At 36.0% G+C, this 22781-nt stretch overlaps 1 protein-coding gene across 5 annotated transcripts; it reads left to right on the top strand.

Annotated features, from left to right (window-relative positions):
• The first annotated feature begins 7132 nt into the window (after positions 1 to 7132).
• On the top strand, positions 7133 to 22329 carry LOC145098709 (disease resistance protein RML1B-like). Of its 5 annotated transcripts, none has more exons than XM_079036327.1 (11): positions 7133 to 7207; positions 7369 to 7836; positions 8910 to 10011; positions 10110 to 10178; positions 10311 to 10535; positions 10646 to 11389; positions 11496 to 12084; positions 12175 to 12272; positions 12679 to 12810; positions 20080 to 20139; positions 21112 to 22329. In XM_079036327.1, the coding sequence occupies exons 2-11, from the start codon at positions 7388 to 7390 to the stop codon at positions 22225 to 22227; spliced, it is 4584 nt and encodes a 1527-aa protein (XP_078892453.1). In that variant the 5' UTR covers positions 7133 to 7207; positions 7369 to 7387; the 3' UTR covers positions 22228 to 22329. The 5 variants fall into 5 exon arrangements, with proteins under 5 accessions (XP_078892453.1, XP_078892456.1, XP_078892447.1 ...); XM_079036330.1 differs by having other exon boundaries at positions 7160 to 7207; positions 7429 to 7836; XM_079036321.1 differs by lacking the exon at positions 7133 to 7207 and having other exon boundaries at positions 7222 to 7836.
• The last annotated feature ends 452 nt before the right edge of the window (positions 22330 to 22781 follow it).

The following is a 22781-nucleotide window of genomic DNA, read 5'->3' as shown; positions in this document are numbered from 1 at the left end:
CTTTCAACACTAGAAAATCATCGAACAATCTTCCCATCCTTCAAAACTCCTAAACTGGTACCCGTCATCTCAAGCCACCCTCGTAATATCTCGGGAACATCGGGCAAATGCATCCACATCTCTCTCATGTTCATGGTTCCTCCAAAAATATGATATGCGACAAAGCGTAAAGGATCTGTAGGGCCTAACTGAAGGACCTCTAACTTCTCTAAACACTGAGGAATTGTATACCCTTTAGTCAAACTTTGTAGAGCTTTCTTCATTTCAAATGCTAAATCGTCAGCAGTAACAGAAGTTCCATCAGGTGAAGAAGCAGACGGTGAGGCACTAGGAGCTACAGGAGTTGAGGGTTTAGCCCTTTTGTTGGGGTTACCGGATGGTGTAGCAGTATATGGTGAACCAGCAGAAGGTGAACCAGTAGAAGGTGAAGCAGCAGAAGGTGAAGCTGCAGAAGGTGAAGCAGCAGAAGGTGGTGGCTCATGATGAGAAGTGTCAACACCATCATCATCCATTGCATCAAAAGGGGTGGCGGTGATCTGAAGTGGTGGAACACGACAGGAGGATGCGCCAGCTACTGATGATGATTGGGTTGAGTAACTCCTAAAATTACCAGTAGCACTATTTCCATCAAAAAGACGTGCACAAAGATCTGGAAAAGGCAATGGAATTGTTCTCAAAGAAGCAGCTTTCGGATGCCCCTAAACCCAAATGTAACAAGAAATAGTATAAGAATATTTGGCAACTTCAAACGTAAATGTTATATATATATATATATATATATATATATATATATATATATATATTATTGTATATTAATGTATATGTACCTTCTTAAAATCATCCCACTCCTCGGCTGTTAAATTAAAAGTGTTTGTTTGAGAATTGTATATATTACCGGTTTTGTTTTTTAAATATACCCATCCAATGTATTTGGCTTTCAGATTGTCATATGCGTTTTTCATTTGTTTTTCAGTCAACTCAACCCCAAATTTCTCCTTAAGAATTCTTCCAAGCCTTATCCATGAATCTTTCTGTAAACTCAATCCTTTTCTACCAACACTCTCTACTTCTTCAATACAAGTATCCAATAAGCATTTTAAGTGCTCATTGGTCCATTGTTGTTTTTCTCCCATCTCTAATAACCAACTAACAATAAACAGTGAACAAGTAACATCATTATTTCAAGAAAAAAAAATTTATTTTCACGACAAATTTGTAATTTTGTTTGATTTTCAATCACAATAATGTGAAACTTTTTATTCAATTATAAATAACCTCAATTAGAGTGTTTTAATTCAAAGTTTTCTAAAAAACTTTATAAATCAAATAAACTTCACTTTAACGACAAAAAACTTTACTTCTATAAAATAAACAAAACTTATGTCTCTTTTTGATGCTTTCTATCATATACATACAAAATCAACAATCATATACATATACACTATCATATAAATATACACAATCAATAATCATATATATATATATATATATATATATATATATATATATATATATATATATATACAACTTTGAATTACTGCATATTTAAGCACAAACACATCACAACAATCTAGTTGAGGCTTTTTATTGCTAATTGAAGCACAAACACATAATCAAATCTAGGTTCAATTGCTAATTGAAGCACAAACACATCACAACAATCTAGGTTCAATTGCTAATTGAAGCACAAACACATAATCAAATCCAATTTCACATTCAAAAATAAATTACTTTCATTACAAATGTTTTTATTTTACACAATTTAGTTGACAACAATCTTTTGAGGCTTTTTATTCTACCTGTTCAATTACTACAACAGATTGTTGTGGAATCTTGATCAATACATCATTTTAAATCTGAATAAGATGAGGCTCAAATAACAGAAACGTGTAGCTCACAGCAGGAAAAAATAAAAACAGAAACATGTAGCTCACAGCAGGAAAAAAAAAAAAAAAAAAAACGAACCTGTGAGATCGAAGTGTCCGGTGTAGCTGTGGGGGCGACGGTCTCCGGCCGGTGGCGAGCAGGGTGGTTAACGGCGGCGAGCAGACGATCGAGCAGGGTGGAGTACGATCGATCGATCGATCGAGGGTTGTTGTTCGCCGGCTGCTGCAATCGATTATGAAGTTCGGAAAATCGGAGGACGCCGGATCGGAGAGGAAGGCGGCGATTGATGGCTTTGATCAGAGAGGAGGGTTGTGACGGTGGTGGTCACTGCAAGGTGGAGAACGATCGAACGATGGAGGGTTTTTTCTGGGAGGGTTGGACGAGGACGGGAGGCGGAAGCAAAAGAAAAAAAGACGCGTTTTTTTTTTAGGTTAAAGGGCTTGCAGACTTTAGAAGATGCTATCCCATATCTGTGTGGTGAAGACCTCGCGCAGACGTTTTTATGTCTGCGTACTTCAGAAAAACAAACAGACTGCAAACCATTATGTCTACGCGTGGTCTGCGCCTCGCAGACAGAAGAGGTCACGCAGACCTGCAGAGAAAAAACAAACACCCTCTTAGTTGCATGAATTTTATTTTCAATGTTATAAGACTATTATTATTAAAATTTTGGTGTTGAAAAATCATTTTAAGTTTGTAAAATAATTTTATTTAAAATTCAGTTTATTTCAGCAGCCTGCAGACGTTAAAAAACAAACAGTCTTCTTATTGCAGACTGCAGACGTTTGGTCCACCTCTTCTGCTGCAGAGGCTTGCAGATGTGGTCCGCAGACTGCAGACATTTTGGCTTCAGAAAAACAAACAGCACCTAAATTAGTCATACAATAAAAAAAAATGTTTTACAATAACAATTTCATTTAAAACAATTCAATGTATATTGTGCATCAACTGATCAGCAATTTCATCACGTAACTGAGTCATATATTCACGGTCTGCTGCAGTACCATGTGTTGGAATCTCGTCTTCATCATCATCAATGGCCACATTGTTATTTCGAAACGGGACATTGGGTTCATCGTATCGTGCGAAATACTCATCACTCAATCCTTCTTTCCTTATATAATTATGAAGCGCGAAGCATGCCATGGCAATGTTTCTTTGTGTCACAAACGGGAATGGTGCCATCCTCTTCAATATAGGGAAGCGTGCTTTCAAAACACCAAAAGCACGCTCAATGACATTTCGAAGTTTTGCATGTCCATGGTTAAATTTTTCTTTATTGGTCAATGCACGTCTTTGACGAAAATCTCCAAGCCAATACCTCACATTACGATAAGGGGCCATAAATCCTCGAGTGTGTGCATACGCGGCATCACAAAGATAATATTTGTCTGAAAAAAATGCAAAACACTAATCAATTTTCAAATTAAAATGAAAATATTAAAAAAAAAACAAAAAATTACCTGGTGGTGGAAACGGGAATGATGCTTGTGGATCGGCTACTGCTTCTGATAATATTCTAGAGTCATGCGCTACCCCTTCCCACCCGGTCACAACAAATGTAAAAATCATATTGAAGTCACATATTGCCAATACGTTTTGGTAGCAATCTCCCTTTCCCCTACTTTTATATAAGTCTTGTTTCTTAGCAGGGACAACAGCATGTGTCAAAGTGCCATCAAGTGCACCAACTGCTCCTTTGAAAACCCTTCGTAGCCTCCTATTATGTCCTGGAATGTTTGGATTCGGATTAAAAGATGTTGGTACTATAACATCTTGTGCGAAAAGCATCATTTTTTCCAACACTTCATAAAAAAATTTATGAATTGTTTGCTTCGAGTGTTGAAATCTCCGCTTGATAATCACGTAACGTTGATTATGTCCGATCATCATCAAAAACATAGCCATCTTTTCCTCAACTGATACATGTTTGCTGTCCTTTAATGAGTAATTTGCTCTAAAATGAGCACATAGTCGTACAAAAGATTCACGGGACATGCGTAATACTTCAACACATTGTAAACGATTACGGTGTAATAACTCCAATGTGTATTCGTGTCCCGTCATTTCCGAATCATTATCCCGCAATCGTTTTACACCCCTCTTCCAAAAATAACGGATGTATAGGTACATTAGAATTACGAGAAGTAACTTTTGATCGTGATCCATATGAACCTAAAATCAACAAAGTAGAACTTTAAAAAACATTACATAAACCATATTTCAAGTATCAAATAAACATTCCATTTATCATATTTCAAGCCAAAATAACATTACATAAACCATATTTCAAGTATCAAATAAACATTCCATTAATCATATTTCAAGTACCAACAAGGGCAAAAAGACCTAACAAAATAGTTCCAACAAAGGCAAAAACATTTAACAAAGTAGTTCCAACAAGGGCAAAAAGACCTAACAAAATAGTTCCAACAAAGGCAAAAACATTTAACAAAGTAGTTCCAACAAGGGCAAAAAGACTTAACAAATACTTTCAACACTAGAAAATCATCGAACAATCTTCCCATCCTTCAAAACTCCTAAACTAGTACCCGTCATCTCAAGCCACCCTCGTAATATCTCGGGAACATCGGGCAAATGCATCCACATCTCTCTCATGTTCATGGTTCCTCCAAAAATATGATATGCGACAAAGCGTAAAGGATCTGTAGGGCCTAACTGAAGGACCTCTAACTTCTCTAAACACTGAGGAATTGTATACCCTTTAGTCAAACTTTGTAGAGCTTTCTTCATTTCAAATGCTAAATCGTCAGCAGTAACAGAAGTTCCATCAGGTGAAGAAGCAGACGGTGAGGCACTAGGAGCTACAGGAGTTGAGGGTTTAGCCCTTTTGTTGGGGTTACCAGATGGTGTAGCAGTATATGGTGAACCAGCAGAAGGTGAACCAGCAGAAGGTGAAGCAGCAGAAGGTGAAGCTGCAGAAGGTGAAGCAGCAGAAGGTGGTGGCTCATGATGAGAAGTGTCAACACCATCATCATCCATTGCATCAAAAGGGGTGGCGGTGATCTGAAGTGGTGGAACACGACAGGAGGATGCGCCAGCTACTGATGATGATTGGGTTGAGTAACTCCTAAAATTACCAGTAGCACTATTTCCATCAAAAAGACGTGCACAAAGATCTGGAAAAGGCAATGAAATTGTTCTCAAAGAAGCAGCTTTCGGATGCCCCTAAACCCAAATGTAACAAGAAATAGTATAAGAATATTTGGCAACTTCAAACGTAAATGTTATATATATATATATATATATATATATATATATATATATATATATATATATATATATTATTGTATATTAATGTATATGTACCTTCTTAAAATCATCCCACTCCTCGGCTGTTAAATTAAAAGTGTTTGTTTGAGAATTGTATATATTACCGGTTTTGTTTTTTAAATATACCCATCCAGTGTATTTGGCTTTCAGATTGTCATATGCGTTTTTCATTTGTTTTTTAGTCAACTCAACCCCAAATTTCTCCTTAAGAATTCTTCCAAGCCTTATCCATGAATCTTTCTGTAAACTCAATCCTTTTCTACCAACACTCTCTACTTCTTCAATACAAGTATCCAATAAGCATTTTAAGTGCTCATTGGTCCATTGTTGTTTTTCTCCCATCTCTAATAACCAACTAACAATAAACAGTGAACAAGTAACATCATTATTTCAAGAAAAAAAAATTTATTTTCACGACAAATTTGTAATTTTGTTTGATTTTCAATCACAATAATGTGAAACTTTTTATTCAATTATAAATAACCTCAATTAGAGTGTTTTAATTCAAAGTTTTCTAAAAAACTTTATAAATCAAATAAACTTCACTTTAACGACAAAAAACTTTACTTCTATAAAATAAACAAAACTTATGTCTCTTTTTGATGCTTTCTATCATATACATACAAAATCAACAATCATATACATATACACTATCATATAAATATACACAATCAATAATCATATATATATATATATATATATATATATATATATATATATATATATATATATATATATATATACAACTTTGAATTACTGCATATTTAAGCACAAACACATCACAACAATCTAGTTGAGGCTTTTTATTGCTAATTGAAGCACAAACACATAATCAAATCTAGGTTCAATTGCTAATTGAAGCACAAACACATCACAACAATCTAGTTGAGGCTTTTTATTGCTAATTGAAGCACAAACACATCACAACAATCTAGGTTCAATTGCTAATTGAAGCACAAACACATAATCAAATCCAATTTCACATTCAAAGATAAATTACTTTCATTACAAATGTTTTTATTTTACACAATTTAGTTGACAACAATCTTTTGAGGCTTTTTATTCTACCTGTTCAATTACTACAAACATTGTTGTGGAATCCTTATCAATACATCATTTTAAATCTGAATAAGATGAGGTTCAAATAACAGAAACGTGTAGCTCACAGCAGGAAAAAATAAAAACAGAAACGTGTAGCTCACAGCAGGAAAAAAAAAAATGAACCTGTGAGATCGAAGTCTCCGGTGTAGCTGTGGGGGCGACGGTCTCCGGCCGGTGGCGAGCAGGGTGGTTAACGGCGGCGAGCAGACGATCGAGCAGGGTGGAGTACGATCGATCGATCGATCGAGGGTTGTTGTTCGCCGGCTGCTGCAATCGATTATGAAGTTCGGAAAATCGGAGGACGCCGGATCGGAGAGGAAGGCGGCGATTGATGGCTTTGATCGGAGAGGAGGGTTGCGACGGTGGTGGTCGCTGCAAGGTGGAGAACGATCGAACGATGGAGGGTTTTTTCTGGGAGGGTTGGACGAGGACGGGAGGCGGAAGCAAAAGAAAAAAAGACGCGTTTTTTTTTTTAGGTTAAAGGGCTTGCAGACTTTAGAAGATGCTATCCCATATCTGTGTGGTGAAGACCTCGCGCAGACGTTTTTATGTCTGCGCACTTCAGAAAAACAAACAGATTGCAAACCATTATGTTTGCGCGTGGTCTGCGCCTCGCAGACAGAAGAGGTCACGCAGACCTGCAGAGAAAAAACAAACACCCTCTTAGTTTGTTTGGTTTTGAGGGACTAAAATCAAAGGGACGTTTTGATCTAAAAGAAAATGTGGAATGCTATAAAGTATACAGAATATTGGCGACAAATGGAACTCATGAAGCTCTTTAGAGAAGGTTTGTAGAAGAGGAAGGGGCAAAGTGAAAGTTCTGCCTTTAGATAACATGCGACAGTATAGGATTTCTTTTTACTCTAGAGCCAGTCGTTTATACTCTCTCGGTCTCCTCTTCCCTTTCAAAACTCTCGAGTTCTATGTGAGTATATGTTGATTTAGATTTTATTCTGTAATCGTTACTTCCTTTTGTGATTGATGAGGGTCACTAAAGAAAAGACCTATGTTTTTTAAACGTTACTTCATTCTGTATTCTTTCGAAAATTTTCCATTGACTTCGTTTTCCAATTTCCATCCTTGCAGATTCAATTCTATTAGTATTATGGCTTCTTATGGTTCTAATAATGTTTTTCTAAGCTTCAGCGGCGAAGATACTCGTCATTCTTTTACTGATCATCTTTATTACGCACTAAGGAGAGCAGGAATTAGTACTTTTAGGGATGAAGAAGAAATCAAAAGAGGCGAAAAACTGATGCCGGAGATCAAGAGAATAATCAAAGAATCTAGGGCTTCGGTAGTTGTATTCTCAGAGAACTATGCAACTTCAACATGGTGTCTAGACGAGCTTGTCCTGATCCTAGAACAAAGAATGGAGTGCAATCACTTTGTTTTACCTGTTTTTTATCACGTCGATCCTTCTGATCTGAGGAAGCATACTAAAACATTTGCTATCGAAGTCAAAGCCTCTTCAAGGTGGACAGATCACAACGTGAACCTGTGGAAGAAAGCTCTCAAAGAGGCTGCTGATTTGGCCGGCATGGTTTTGTCTGGGTATGCCTTTTTGTCCCTTCCTAATTCTAGATTTATTATATTTTAGCCGTCTAATACTTGGTGTATTATTTGCTAATATACGTATCAATACTCTAACCTATGAATTGGTAAGAGATAGTAGTTGGAAAAGTAGGTGAATTAGTAATTAATTTGATAAAAAAAGGAATGAAAATGATGTATCATATATAGGTTTAAGACAATCTGATCTAGATCTCATCGTGTTCTTCTTTATTTATTTATTTCTTGTAAAAATTCCCCCAAAGTCCAGAACTATGATCCATGCTAATTTCTGATTTAGGTAGTTAAGATAAGACCATCTCCAACACTTCATTTTTTATACTTTAAAATAGAGTAAAATAAAGGGAGTAAATAATACTAGTATTTCATTTCTAATCTTATTCCATTTTTAATTGCAAAAAACATATTTGTAGTATATTTTCTTTTTTTAAAATTATAAAGATTGTCACAAAAGACCTTCAACTTATTAATTTTTCAAACACTTATTAAATTTTATATGAAGATGATAAATAAATGTTAGCTTTATATGTATGATTGATTAATGTCTTTTAAATTAAAGTTACCTAATTAAAACAAAGTAGAAATTGATGAACCTAAAATATGAGGTACTAGAACTGACAAGTGAAAACTCAACTCCATTTTAAAAAAATAAATAATATAACTCTATATTTGGAGTACTACTATTTCTTTACTCTAAAATCAAAATGTTTCAAAATGGAGTGGGATTGAAGATGGTTTAACTCCAAAATAGAGGAAAAAGTGGAGTTTGGAGTAGGGTTGAAGATACTCTAAGGGAACAATTGTATTATCCCTTCAAATAGAACAATGGGCCTCCAATATTTTTTTTTATATTGATTAAATTGGTATTTAGTAATGTATTTTCTATTAAATTAAAAAATAAATTCTATAGCATTACAAATACTGTGACGCTTTATTAATTGAAATTTTTATCATTTTTGGGAAATTAACCTAAGTGGAAGTCAAATTTAGCTATACTAAAGTATCTCTAAATACCACTCCATTAATTTGACCCTTTTTTTTCCATGTTATTCCAGGTCTGAAGCAGAGTTTCTGAAGGAGATTGTTGACGTCATTTACAATAAACTGGATCGCAGAGAAGTTATTCTCCCACCCAATATAACAGGGATGGCCACTCGATATGCCAACATTAGTATGTGGTTAAATCAACCCAATGTTGAATTTTTAGCAATTTGTGGCATGGGTGGAAGTGGCAAGACAACACTGGCCAAATATATTTACGATTCAAATTGGAAAACATATGAAAACATGAGTTTTGTTGAAGGCATTGGCCACAAATGTGAAGTGCCCGATGGTTTACGTATGTTACAAGAACAACTTCTCAAAGGTATTTTAGGAGGCAAGAAAAGGAAAATACCTAGTGTGTTTGAAGGTACATGGGAGATTAAGGAGGCCTTACAAACCAAAAGGTCTCTTATTGTTCTTGATGACATTACTGAAGAAAGTCAGTTAATTGCATTACTTGGAACTGGGATGATTAATGCACAAAGCAAGATTATCATAACAACAACGAGGGAAAACACAAATAGTTGGTTTAAGTCCAAAAATTGGAGGTGTCGAGATTATAAAATGGAACTATTGAATGATGATGAATCGTTAGAGCTTTTAAGTCGTCATGCTTTTGGTTCCAAAGTCCCCATGGAAGGTTTCGAGGAGCTTGCAGTTGAAGCAATACGATATTGTGAAGGAAATCCTTTGGCTCTTGTAGTATTGGCTTCTTCTCTATCCAATAACAATACCATTTTACATTGGAAAAGCCAATTGAATTTGCTTGAAAAAGAAATGGATTCTAGAATTCAAAATGTACTTATCATGAGCTATAAGTCATTGTCGTTTGACATAGAAAAAGAGTTATTTTTGCATATTGCTTGTTTTTTTGTTGGCGTAGACATGGATTATGTTGTAAAGATATTGGAGCACGATTACAATGCATTGTCGGGGATCAAAAGCCTATCCAACAGATGCCTTCTTTCTGTTTCACCAAACAAGAAACTGATGATGCATCGATTGGTTCAAGAGATGGGGAAAAACATAGTTCGTCAAGAATCAAGATTCCCTATAGAACGTAGTAGAGTCTGGCTTAGTGGAGAATCTCATAAAATATTGACTAAGGGAGAGGTAAGATGCTTCTTATATGTATATAAGTTAATCCTACTTTTCTTTTCTTCACGCTCTTCTCATTTCAATTTTACAACTTATTCATTTTTTCCTTTTAGGGTTCAAAATCAATGGAAGGTTTAGCACTTGACATGCAAATGCTAGATAAACAGATGTTTACTTTCAAGGTAATACAGAATCACTAGGAGCTGAAGTACGTGCGTGCATACATTTTGTATATTTAAACACACACACACAGATATTTAATCTACATCTGATAGTATGTTTACTATACATCTGTCTTCATGATGAATCTGCAGCCATCAAACCTTAAGACAGATGCACTTCAAAAGATGGATAGACTAAAATTGCTCAAACTAAACTTTGTGAAGCTCACCGGGACCTATGGGAACTTTTCAGAAGACTTAAGATGGCTCTGCTGGCTTGGATCCAATTTAAGAACCATACTCTCTGACTTATTCATGGGAAATTTGGTGGCTATAGATATGAGCTATAGCAAATTGGAAGTATTTGAAGCACCCATGGTAGGGAACTCAGCATCTTTTTTTAGTGCATTATTGGTTTAGCTTCTCAGTCCTTAATTTTCTTTATGCAGACATTGATTGCTATATAAATCTTATTACTTTTGCAACAGGTACTTCAGTCGCTGCAGATTCTGAATCTTACACACTCGCATGATCTATCTGAAATCCGCAACATGTCCATGATCCCTCATCTACAGACTTTGATTCTTTGGAATTGTCGCAGTCTGACTCGTGTATGCAAAACCATTGGAGACCTGAAGAATCTTACACTACTGAATATGACAGGATGCAAAAATCTTTGCGAGAGTGTGAAAACAGATCTAGATCTAAAAGCTTCTACCTCTGGTGGAAAAGTTACAAAACAACCTACTTTTTCCTTCCCAAGTTCATTACACCGCTTATTCCTTAATGACTGCAATCTTTACTGTACTGATTCTTTTCCTCTGAGTTTCAGTGCTCAACAATGTATGGAGTACTTGAATTTAGGCTATAGTCTATTTGAGTTTCTGCCTTGTTATGACCATCTTAAAAATCTTCGGGTCCTAGATTTGACTTCATGCTCAATGCTTAAAAGGCTTCCATGTCTCCCAAGCACACTTGCAGAATTGTATATATACTATTGTAAATCACTGGAGGAAATAAATTTCCAATCACATCGATTCACATTGCAAGAATTTGGCTATGAAGGCTGTATTAGTTTATTAGAAATTGAAGGCTTTATCAAATTGGTGCCTATAACCAAACTTGAAGGAAATGATTTGGGACATATGAAGTGGCTAAAAGAATATGAAAATCATGAGGTGTGCTTGGTTGGTGATGACGAGCTCACCAAAGGAAGAAGTTCGTGTGTCCAGGTACGTTGATTCTCTCTCAAATACTTACATGAGATTGAGCACACCAAAGATACCACGTATAAACTGATTATATGTGACTAAAATATTGTTCTCTTGCATGGGATAGATGTTGTATGAATTCAATATAATGAGCACATCTCTGCCAGACATGGAGGATCCAAACATGAAGTCTACATATGTATCGGAGTCATCATCTTTATCCTTTGACATGCCTCCTCCTCCCAAGAATAAAAGGCTCAAAGGAGTTGATGTAACTTTCAAATATACAATTTCAAGTGATGATGATTGGGTATGGTTCTGTAAAATCAATACAACCAATGGTGTTGATTTGATGTACAACCCCAAAGTCTTTGGCAAACCTGAATTGGGTGAAGTTGGTATATGGTTAAGCTATTGGCCAATTGGAAACACGTTGGACATTGGAGATAAAGTCAATGTTTCTATCGCTGTGATAAATGGATTGGAGGTTCATGAATGTGGTGTGAGCCTTGTTTATACTGATGATAAAGTAGCCGAGGAAAACTTGGAAAATAACATTGAATGGATAGAAGTTCTTGGAGGAGATTTGTCTGGATTTCAATTAAGCACACGAGCATACTATCTTTGTCGCCGTGATTTGTTTGAGTTAATGGAAGTTGGTAGACTGACTGCTGGTTGGTTTAGTATTTTAGTTGGTGATACCATTGAATGTACAGGTATGTCCCTCTTGTCAAGCTAATTATGGGCATTTGTATGAGATTTATGCTGCAAATAAAGAAAGTTTATCTTGTGACACAATGTTACAGAGGTTCGAGGATGGAGAAAGACAGGTCGACCTATGCAGTTGAATCCATCATTTACTGAGTTAAATTTTGTTAGATGCATCATGCATGGTCCTGAATCGGTAAATTTCCTCTATACTGTTTTATAATGTTTTTTTTTATTTGGCAGAAACTCCTTGCATGAATAATATGAATGAGCCTACTCTTGCATCCTACCTTTGTTAGTCGTTCTATCATAATAGTTGATTTTTACAATCCTCTACTGTTACAATAATATACCTATAATTCAAACACAATTGATATACATCTCAAATCCCCGTTCACATTGCTTTAATGATACCTTCAAATTTAATATCAATGGTTTTTCCTAGTCTTCGCCAAATATCACATGAGTTCACATAAGTGAACAGATTAACCGAACCATTATAATCCGGATTAACCTTATGGTACTCAAGGCTAATTTGGTTATATGTAGTGTAATGATTGGGTTTTGCTAATTTCGCTCTCGTATTTCTGAATAACAAATAGGAGGAAATTTACAAGATTGCAGAGATGTCAAAATCATCAATCATAGATAAAACTTCGGAGTTCACATCAAGCCTGCTTGGTGAGACCATGAAATCTTCCACGTCGTCTAAATTTGGAGAAACAACAATAAAGGTAATTGAGTATTACATGTAGCATTCAAAATAAAAGAGTTCTGATTTTCCTTGTGATGGAAATTAACTCACTCCGGTCAAATCAGGGTCGTTCGTAACCTAATTTAGGTCTAGGGAGGGAGAAAAAAAAAACAAAAAGCCCTTTGAAGATTAAACTTAATAAAAATTCACTAATTTTTTATATATATTTTTACATTTTATGATACAAAATTATTAATAATATATCATGATCAACACTAAGAAACAAATAAGACAAAACAACAACAGACTCAAGTAGTTTTGTACCAAATGTCAACTAAAGTAAGTTCACAATTCCAAACAAGAAATTTGTTTTACATCATTTTAGATGGTTCCCTTTCACTAAATGTCTTCATCATATTTTGTTGATTGATATACACATTTAATAGGTCTTACAAAAAATGCATTCATATGCTACCTGTCAACCTCTACTACGAACATACTAAACATATAACTAAAACTGTTTATGGAATAATCCTTGAATATTACTGAACTGGAAATCTCTTGCATAGGGATGGTACAACGGTAGAGATAATTTATAGCAATCATTATCTAAAATACATATTCAAATACATGGAAAAGATATATCTTCTCATAGTTTGTTGCAGTTGGAGCGGGAAAGGAGCAAACGCTAAAAATGGAATGAAACCTTTCAAAGAGTACTCACAAAAGACCCTTGGTTAAAATATATGCATATTGATACGTTGCTGGCAAGTGAAGAACACACATATGACCCACATGAACTTTTTCACAGACAAAATGAATATCAATTTTAACATGTTTGGTCCGTTGGTACTAAATAAGGTTTTCTGCCAATTAAAAACTAAGACACTGTCACGATACACTACCGTTACTTTGGTCATGGGTACATGAAGCTATAGTAGTAAACTTAAAGTAACAAGTCTCGGCTACAAAATTGGTCACGTCCTTTGTCCTCGGCGCTCGAGCGGAAAAAAGTATCTTTTTCGTTTCGATAACCATGACACAGATTGTCATCCAGATAGACGCAATAATCGAAAGTGGATTGGCGCAAGTAACACCCCCCCCCCCCCCGCGGCAATTCGCATCATAAAAGTAAGGTAGTGACATGCACTGATGAGACTGTGGTAGAGGGTATTATCAGAAGGAGGGGACTGGTGCCACCATTAAGTTTGGATGAATGAGTGTGGAGCAGGCATTACGCAAGGTCATGTTTTGCGCGTTGAAGAATGTCACGTGTGTATTGAACCTGGAAGAGGCTATAACCTATTTTAGAAAATCGAAGTCGTAGGTGGTGAGGATAATGTCATCGAGATTGAGGAGTAAATATGTTGTGCGTTTTTCATGACGGTAAATAAGAGCAATGTGTGGCAAACACTGCTGAGGTGAATCAGTGGAACTATGCTTGGAGGCTTACTTTAGGCCATATAGGGACTTTCATGGACGAGAAACATGATGAGGAGCATTATGATCAACAAACCTAGTGTATTGGACATAATCGAGAGATGACTAAGCTTAGGACGAACCGAATGGTCTGGTTTGACGAAATGGCTAAAGGTGTCATCAAAATCAAATGGCTAGTCGCACTTTATAGCATTGGAGGCTTCCTTCACCTTGGAACTTGTAGTAGTAGTAGAACCACATACGCCGAATAATAGGGTGGTCCTTGGGTTGAGGAACAAGCTCCTATGTGTTATTTTCTTTTAATGCACTATATTCGTTTTTCATTGCAAGAGACCAATTGGAGTCTGATAATTCATCGATGTAGTTTTAGGGACAAGGAATTAGTTGGGGTGGTTGAATTGTGGAGATTATATGTCCATTATTTATCCCATTATGCAAGAGACCAAGTGGTTATGCCGGTGCGGGCACGAGTAGTCATGTGGTGACATAGGTGGTAATAGGATCCATAGGAGGTAGGTTGGTCTTAGTGGATACCTATTTATTTATGTATTATTCTTGTCGTATTATAGGTTCATTACTTTGCCCAATGTATTTTGTATTTGGCCTAAAAGGGTTTGTATTGTATTTATATATTTGCTAAATGGAATCTTCTTCATGGGAAAATAACACTTAACATGGTATTAGGCTTCCCTAAACCCTAAAATAGTCAATCCTGCAACTCATTCTATTCTCCCTTATTTGTTCTTTCTATTCCGGTATCTTTTATCTACTCCCTTTCAATAATGACAGGATGCTCCTCATCAACATCACTTCATAAAGCTTATGGCATAACAAACATCAAAATTTATGTACCTCTTATTCTTGACCTTAATACACACAAGTATGGTCCTTGGAGCGATTTATTCAAAGCCCACTGCATTTCTTACGGTGTTCTTGATCATACCAATAACACTTAAGACTATCCCAACAAGACTCGTACCAATCCTAAAAGGGAGAAGCTTGACAACATGGTGAAGCTTTGGTTATTAGGGTCCATCTCAAAAAACCTCGTCACTCCTCACTCCACTAATACTAATGCTCGAAAATTTTGGCTTAATCTTGACGCCATTTTCTACCAAGATCAAGAATCCATAGCCACACAACTTGAAAAAGAACTCAAGAACATCTAAATGGGGGATCTATCGGTTCAAGCCTACTACGACAACATCAGACACCTAGCTGATCTTCTTGAACGCCTTGGAGAGAAAGTCAAAGACAGAAACCACATCAATTACTCCCCCAACAGTCTCTCAAGTAAATTTGAAAATGTGGCAAATGTCTTACAACATACCAAGCCTTTACCTTCGTTTTTTGTGATGCGCTCCACCTTATCTGTGGAAGAAACTCAATTGGCTGCTCATACGGTTCCACATCTCTCTCACGACCATCACTCTTCTTCTCCATCTATACTTTACGCTGGAACTAACCCTCCCCACCATGGAAAAAAATCAGAATCATGGGGGAGGAAGCAATCACCGCAAAAGGGGTAATCACCCTAATTATTGCCTTATCGGCACCAAGCACCTGGTACTTCTCCTCAGCAGCCTCTTCACTATGGCTGATTCTTTTATCCCCCACCTCCTGCATAATTTTATCAACATTGGAGTACCCTACCTGTGATTCCCTCCCAGTCGTAGATTCCTCCTTAGTGAATTCAGCCACCTACTTCACACATTTAACTAGGGAACAAGCCCATGGGCGTTGTTCGTGTTTTTCATGTCCCCTCATCCACTCAATATGCCGACATCTTTACAAAAGGCCTCCCAACACAACTTTTCAACAAATTTAAGACCAGTTTGAACATAGGAACATTTAGGTCCATTACTTAACCCATTGTATTGTGTATTTTGGCCAAAAGGGTTTGTATTGTATATATATCTTTGCTGAATGAAATGTTCTTCTTGGGAAAATAACACTTAACAGTTGGAACGTAGAGGGTTAGGCGAAGGTGGAGGTGGTGTCTTATGCGGAGATGGGGAGCAGATGTTGGTTCGGTTGAAGGGTGGGGTGGTTGTGATGGTTCGAGATTATGGAGAATGGAGACAAGGACAATATCGTCATCAAGGAAAGTGTAAAAGGTGGGGAGGGGTCAACATAAGGTAGGGATAGCTCGTCAGCGACGTCATGGCGAGATAGAATCACGTTGCCAATGGAAGGTTCATAGCAACGATAACGCTGAAAATTGGTGGGGTAGCCAAGGATGACATAACAAGTGGATCGAGCATGTAATTTATTGGTTGGGTAGTTGAAGTGTTGGTGTATCAAGAACAACCAAATACCTTGAAGTAGTCATAGGTGGGATGGTGAAAGTAAAGGTTAAAAGTAGTAGTACGAGAGTTAAGGTGTTTTATAGGGAGGATGTTGTATAGTTAGCAAGAAGTGTGAAGAGCCTCAACAAGTGGGAGCTATGGAGATTTGCATGATCTAGAAGAGAACATATGATATCATTAAGATGGTGTATCATGTGTTTGACTTTCCATTTTGTGGAGAAGTTTAAGGACATGAGAACCAGAATGTAAGGTCGTAGGTGGAAGAAGAAGTCTTGAAACTGGAGTTATCACTGCAGAAGTTACATTGGAAAACTTTTATTTTATCTTTGAATTGGGTATTAATAAGTTGATGAAATTTGTAGAAATTGATGAATGTTTAAGATTTGAATTTGAATTAGTATACCCAAACATATTGGATATAATTATCGATAAGAACAATATAGTTCTTGTAAGATGCTTTGCTTGTAATGGGAGATGCCCAAAGGTTACAATTAATGATGTCAAATGGTGCCAAACGTAAGGGAACTAGACTCATAAAATGGCAAACATTTATTATTTGCAAGTTGACAAGAATGACAAACAAAAAATGTTTGTGTTCATTACATAAAATGAAAAGATGACTACGTAAAAAATCTAAAATTGAAGGTCCGATATGGTCAGCATGGTTGTGCCACATGTCATACGATGAAACAACTAAATCTACAGAAGGTTGAGAAGTGGGTGTTATAAACGGATAAAGATCACCTTCGACATGATGTTGTGAAAGATCTTCATGTTCCTTCATAAACAAGCCATCTGGGTTCAAATCTAGAGAAACATTGTTGTCTATAGTGAAATTTTGAGCAGATAAAATATTTTGAAAAATGTTTGGGCTATAAAGGATGTTATTTAGAGAAAAGATTTGGGTGGTGGTTTTGTATAGGGCATTACTGAATCCTTTAATTGGTATAGACTTTCCATAGCCAACAATAATAAATTGTATATTAGTAAAGGACAATGGAGTATGGAGTGGACCAATAATTGTCTCTGAGTTCATAGTAGGATACAGATAGGGAGGTGGTGCCCACCAGGCCCATAGTGGATACGCAAGTGGTACTCCAACGACGTTGATGTCACGTCCTCATCCTTAGTTGGTAGTGCGGCCTCCGCGAGAGGATCAACCTGGGAATTGCGTCTCCGACCATATCCATGTTGCCCCCATCGTGGTAAGATGGAGATCAGTCATCACGGTAAAGCGGTAGAGATCTATTGATGGTCGTGGCAATGAGGAGGAAGATGTTGCTCTAGTTGAACCATGCTTCTTGAATTGTCCTAATTCAGTGACTTTCGTTGAAAAATGAAACGACGATGTCATTCGGTGGGAAACATGCGGACTATTTGAAGAAGTCTCTGACTGACCGGATATCTGTAAATTGATTGGTGAGATTTTTGAGCTTTGATAGTATTCATCCAGGTATGTTTGAAAGCAATGACATGTGATCCTTTATTGTTGAGGAAGGTGACACGGATACATTTCCATGTGTTATAGGTAGTGGCAGGGGCAAGTTTAGAATGTAAAACCATGTGGTTCACTATTTAAGTGTAACTGATAAAAAATGAAAAAAAAATACTAGTTGTGGGTTTGGGTTGGTGGTGGTGGAGGTCGGCGCCGCCGTTGGCGATGGAAGAGGGTTGGCGCCCAACGTACGGCATTGGGCGATTTCTTATTTGTGTTGATCGATGATTTATATTGGACTATTTTTTGTTGGATTATACCTTTAAATGATTTGGGTATTTTGCCTTATAAAATGTGGGCTTTTGTAGTCTTGATTTATACATTTTTTTTTTTTTGCAAAAAATATTATGGCAGTTCACTCCAGATTTTTAAGATAGGTCACCATTTATGTTTACCTATTATCTCTTATAAAACTAAAATAAAAAGTTAGTTCAAGTGACCTACCTTCACTATGAATAGACTAGCCCCTGGGTAGTGGTGTCAGTGTCAAGGACCCGAACTAGAAGTTCATCCGACAATGTTCCTTAGATCCATTGAAGGACAATAGCGTCAATTTCTTCCTATGATTCGAAGGTAAGTTCGGTTTTGGCAGGTGTCGAGGTGCCATGTATATGAAGAAGAAGTTTGTACCCTTGTGCATGGAATTTGAAGAGTTTCACCAAAGATGAACTCGTTACCTTGTGCCATCAAGAATACAAACTTTATTTTGGATGTTTGTAACCGGATGAAGATTCAACTGCTTCTTAGCAGCAGAGCAAGGGTGTCGTCACCAGGCATGGTGATAATGGTGGCTGGAGGTAGATCTATTATGGTAGAGGGTGACGAAACTTAGGGTTTTTTAGTGAAAGGGGTCTTACACCATAAAAGTGTTTACGGAATAATCCTTGAATATTATTGATACATGAAATCCCTTTATATAAGGATAATACAATGGTAAAGATAATCTACAACAATGATTATCTAAAATACATATTCAAACACATGGAAAGTATATATCTAATCAAATAATAACTACCCTAAACAAAGACGATGAACGATAATACATAAATTTTATACTTTTTAACTCATGGACTAGCCAACTTTAAGCAGAATTTGTTGATTTTAGAAGAACCTCAAAACTAATCATCACTTGAAACTTGCATGCTTACCACATATTTCTACCTTCTTTTTGCTTTTTAGATTTATTAGATGTTTGATAATTTCCTTTTTCATTCACAATGTAGTTGCACACGTACATGACAAATTTTGGGCTTGAGAAATAAGAAAAAATGTTTTTTTTTTTTAATAATTTGGTTGCTAGTACATAAGGCCGGAAATTTTGGTATGCCTTGGAATTGCCCTACCTACCCACCGTCTGGATGCATGAATTTACAACAAATACATGGCTAAAGCAAGCAGTGTCTGTAGATGACGAACTTGATAGATAAAGTGATGTTCAATATTTCATCACATATATGTTCGGATTTTTTCCTGGGTCCCAAACACGGCCTAGGAAAGCTTCAACCCTTTTATTTTCCTTTTGAATAAATGCCCAGAAAACCATGGAACTTCACTTTAGAATCTGACTTTCGTGTTAAACTTGTAAGTGGTCTATGCAAGACATTAATGGAGTTTTGACTATCCTTCTATGTTTCTGTTAATTATTCCATCCAATGCGTTTAATGTTGTGTCCATTTGTTTTACGAGCTGTTATAATTTAAACAAAGCTAATGTCCTTATGAGATGATGGATGACGATTGAACAAATAATTAATAATGCAATCATAATATTTTCTTTCACAGAATCCCACCAAACTTCACATCGCAATATTTTCCTGTCATTTGGGAAATGAATGTGACTTGCTACATTTTTTTTGAATGGCATTTAACTTAAACCAGATCATTATGTTTTTCTCATTTTCTTACTTCTCCCTTCATTTTTGCTTACATGCATGCCGGTACATTTGGTTATTTAATAAAAATGACAGAAAGTCAACAAACTTTCACTCTTCACCTTGTTTTCCCTTAACTTGATTGTTATCAATGCCGCATCTTGATTTTTCTACTGTTCTTGTGATTTTGTTAAGGAATTAAATGAGATGAAGAAGTCAACTTCAAGCACACATGGTGGTACCAGCGAGACTGAGGTAAGTTGATATTAAGCTTATTAGATGCACAAATAAACCAATTTCTCGGATTGAAGTTGGAATATAAAGTATCGCTCTTTCTAATCTAACACGAAAATCTTGGTAATTCGGGAGCTAATTTCTCGGATCGAAGTTGGAAACTGTATCTCTTCCAATGCTTTGTAAAAAACTAAGTACTTCAATGTTTGATGGGATACTAAAATTAAATCAATATAAGAGTAACGTTCCCTATATTCTACACTTGTCGTTAGAATTCAATGAATTAGCTGTCAAATTGAAATGCATTCTAAAAAACCGTATTTCCTAAGTGAATGAAGGCTTAAATGTAGGAATCTTTTCTTATTATATAACAATATTAGGTGTAAAACTCGTGTGTTACACGGGGTTTGATTAAAAAATAAATTAAATATTAAAGTGTAAACAATAAATATTTTTTAAAATAAAATTTTTCAACAAAAAATAAAGAAATGTATTAATTACAATTTAATATTATATTTATGACATTTAATACTTTACATATATAAATATATAAATATGATGTGGCTTTTTAGTTTTAAAATTTGAAAACCTAAGAATTGACATGTGATATTATTTATTTCCAAAATATTACAAAATGACAAGTGTCAAAAACTAATGAGAGATTGACATGTGACAAAATGGATCCTGATTTATTATAGTTGATTAAGTAGTTGGCATTTGTATAAATAATTGAAAAACACAGATTAATAACAAGTGGAAAATAAATAAATGAAAAAACCGAGAAAAACCCATGTGTCAAAATAAAAGAAAAAAAAACATGTGGTAAAAATATTTTTATTTATTTGGATAAGATTGTAGGTTGTGTATTTCAATTGTTTTTTTCTAAAATTGGATACACCAGTGGGCATCATTAGTCATCACTCATCCCAACCCATTCTTTCTTCATATTCACACTGATTATTCACCTTTTCACTCTTGAATTCTTCTTTCAAGATAATGGCGTCAACTGATTATCAAGGTTCATCGTCTCCACGTTTTCAGCCTTTAAGACTGAGTATGAAACGAGCTCCAGCGATTCATGAGGCCACCAGTCAGGAACAAGAAGAGGTTGAAGTGTTTCAAAGACATGTAACCCAAAGGTTTATCAATTTGTCTCAAGTCGATTCTCATGAATTCCTTTCTCTTTCCTGGGTTTATAATCTCCTAGATGTTTTCCTATGTTGTGAAGAAGAATTCAAAGCCATATCATTCAACAACCAATCTTACATGACGTATAAGTTAGTTTTGGATTATTTCGAGAGGAGCGTCAAAGGATTAGATATTTGTAATGCAATTAGAGATGGAATTGAACAGATCCGACAATGGCATAAACAACTGGAGATCATTTCACATGCTTTGGGAAATCAACGATATCTTGGAGAAGGTCACTTCCGGCGAGCCAAAAAGGCGATAATCGAGTTAACAATTGGGATGCTTGACAATCAACAATCCAACTCCGCTCATAGAAACAGATCCTTTGGTAAAGATCCTCAAAATTATCAAAAATCCTTGAAGAAATTCAAATCATTCTCATGGAGTGTTTCAAGATCTTGGTCGGCTTCAAATCAACTTCAAGCAATTGGGAACAACATTGTTCCTCCCAAGGCTACCGACGTCATTCGTGTACCTGTAGCTGTAGCTGTTTACATAATGAGCAATGTATTGTTATTCGTGATGTGGGCTTTGGTAGCTGCAATCCCTTGTCAAGATCGTGGACTAGAATCCCATTTCAACATACCCAAGAATTTCAATTGGGGTTCTCCGATTACTGGTCTGCACGAGAGAATTTTGGAGGAATCGAAGAAGACAGGGAGGAGAAATGCTTGTGGATTGTTGAAGGAGATTGAAAGCATTGAGATTTCTACTCGTTTTATAAACGAATTGTGTGATTCGTTGCAGTTTCCATTGACGGAAGAACTGGAATTGGAGGTGAGAAAGAGGGTGGAGGAAGTGGATATGGTGTCTGAAGCTATTAAGAATGGTCTGGATCCATTGGAGAAGCAAGTGAGAGACGTTTTTCATCGAATTGTGAGCACTAGAACACAAGCACTCGATAGACGAATCTGTTAATTAAATTTAATCAAATATGTATAGACAATATAATTAGGATATGAATTGTATTTGGAGATCTTTGTACATGTTCATGTGTTTATCTTGTGTAGTTGCATCTAATTAACTATTTCTTCTTACGTTTAATGGTATGTTTTTAGTTTAATATGCCTTTAAGGAGGTTTGATTTTGATAAACAAACGGTTCTCATCTGACATTACGGTTTTATTTGTGTGTTATTTTGATACATATTAGGATTTGATTTTAATAATGATAAGGTTTCTGATTTGTTAACTTGTTGGTATTTGTATGCCTGGACTGAATGTTCTACGAATAATCAATGAACCTACCTCAGCTGCAATCGCATATGGATTAGACATGAGAAGTGACATAACTTAGTGTTGTAACTGTTGTTGGATGTCCTTCCTCTGTCACTTGGTGTAGATTTGTATGATGGCTCTGTATGTTTTTTGATAGAAAAAAAAAAAAAAAAAAAAAAATCTCCAATACCCAACAACCATGAAAAAATTTATTTTACTGTTAAGGATAGCCAAAGTCGTAGTATATCTTTCAAT

Source organism: Lactuca serriola, chromosome 1 (assembly GCF_051521515.1).
Source record: "Lactuca serriola cultivar US96UC23 chromosome 1, Lser_US96UC23_V15, whole genome shotgun sequence".
Classification (NCBI taxonomy): domain Eukaryota; kingdom Viridiplantae; phylum Streptophyta; class Magnoliopsida; order Asterales; family Asteraceae; genus Lactuca; species Lactuca serriola.
The sequence above is the reverse complement of the archived record's forward strand: the minus strand, read 5'-3'. Positions and strand labels throughout refer to the sequence as shown.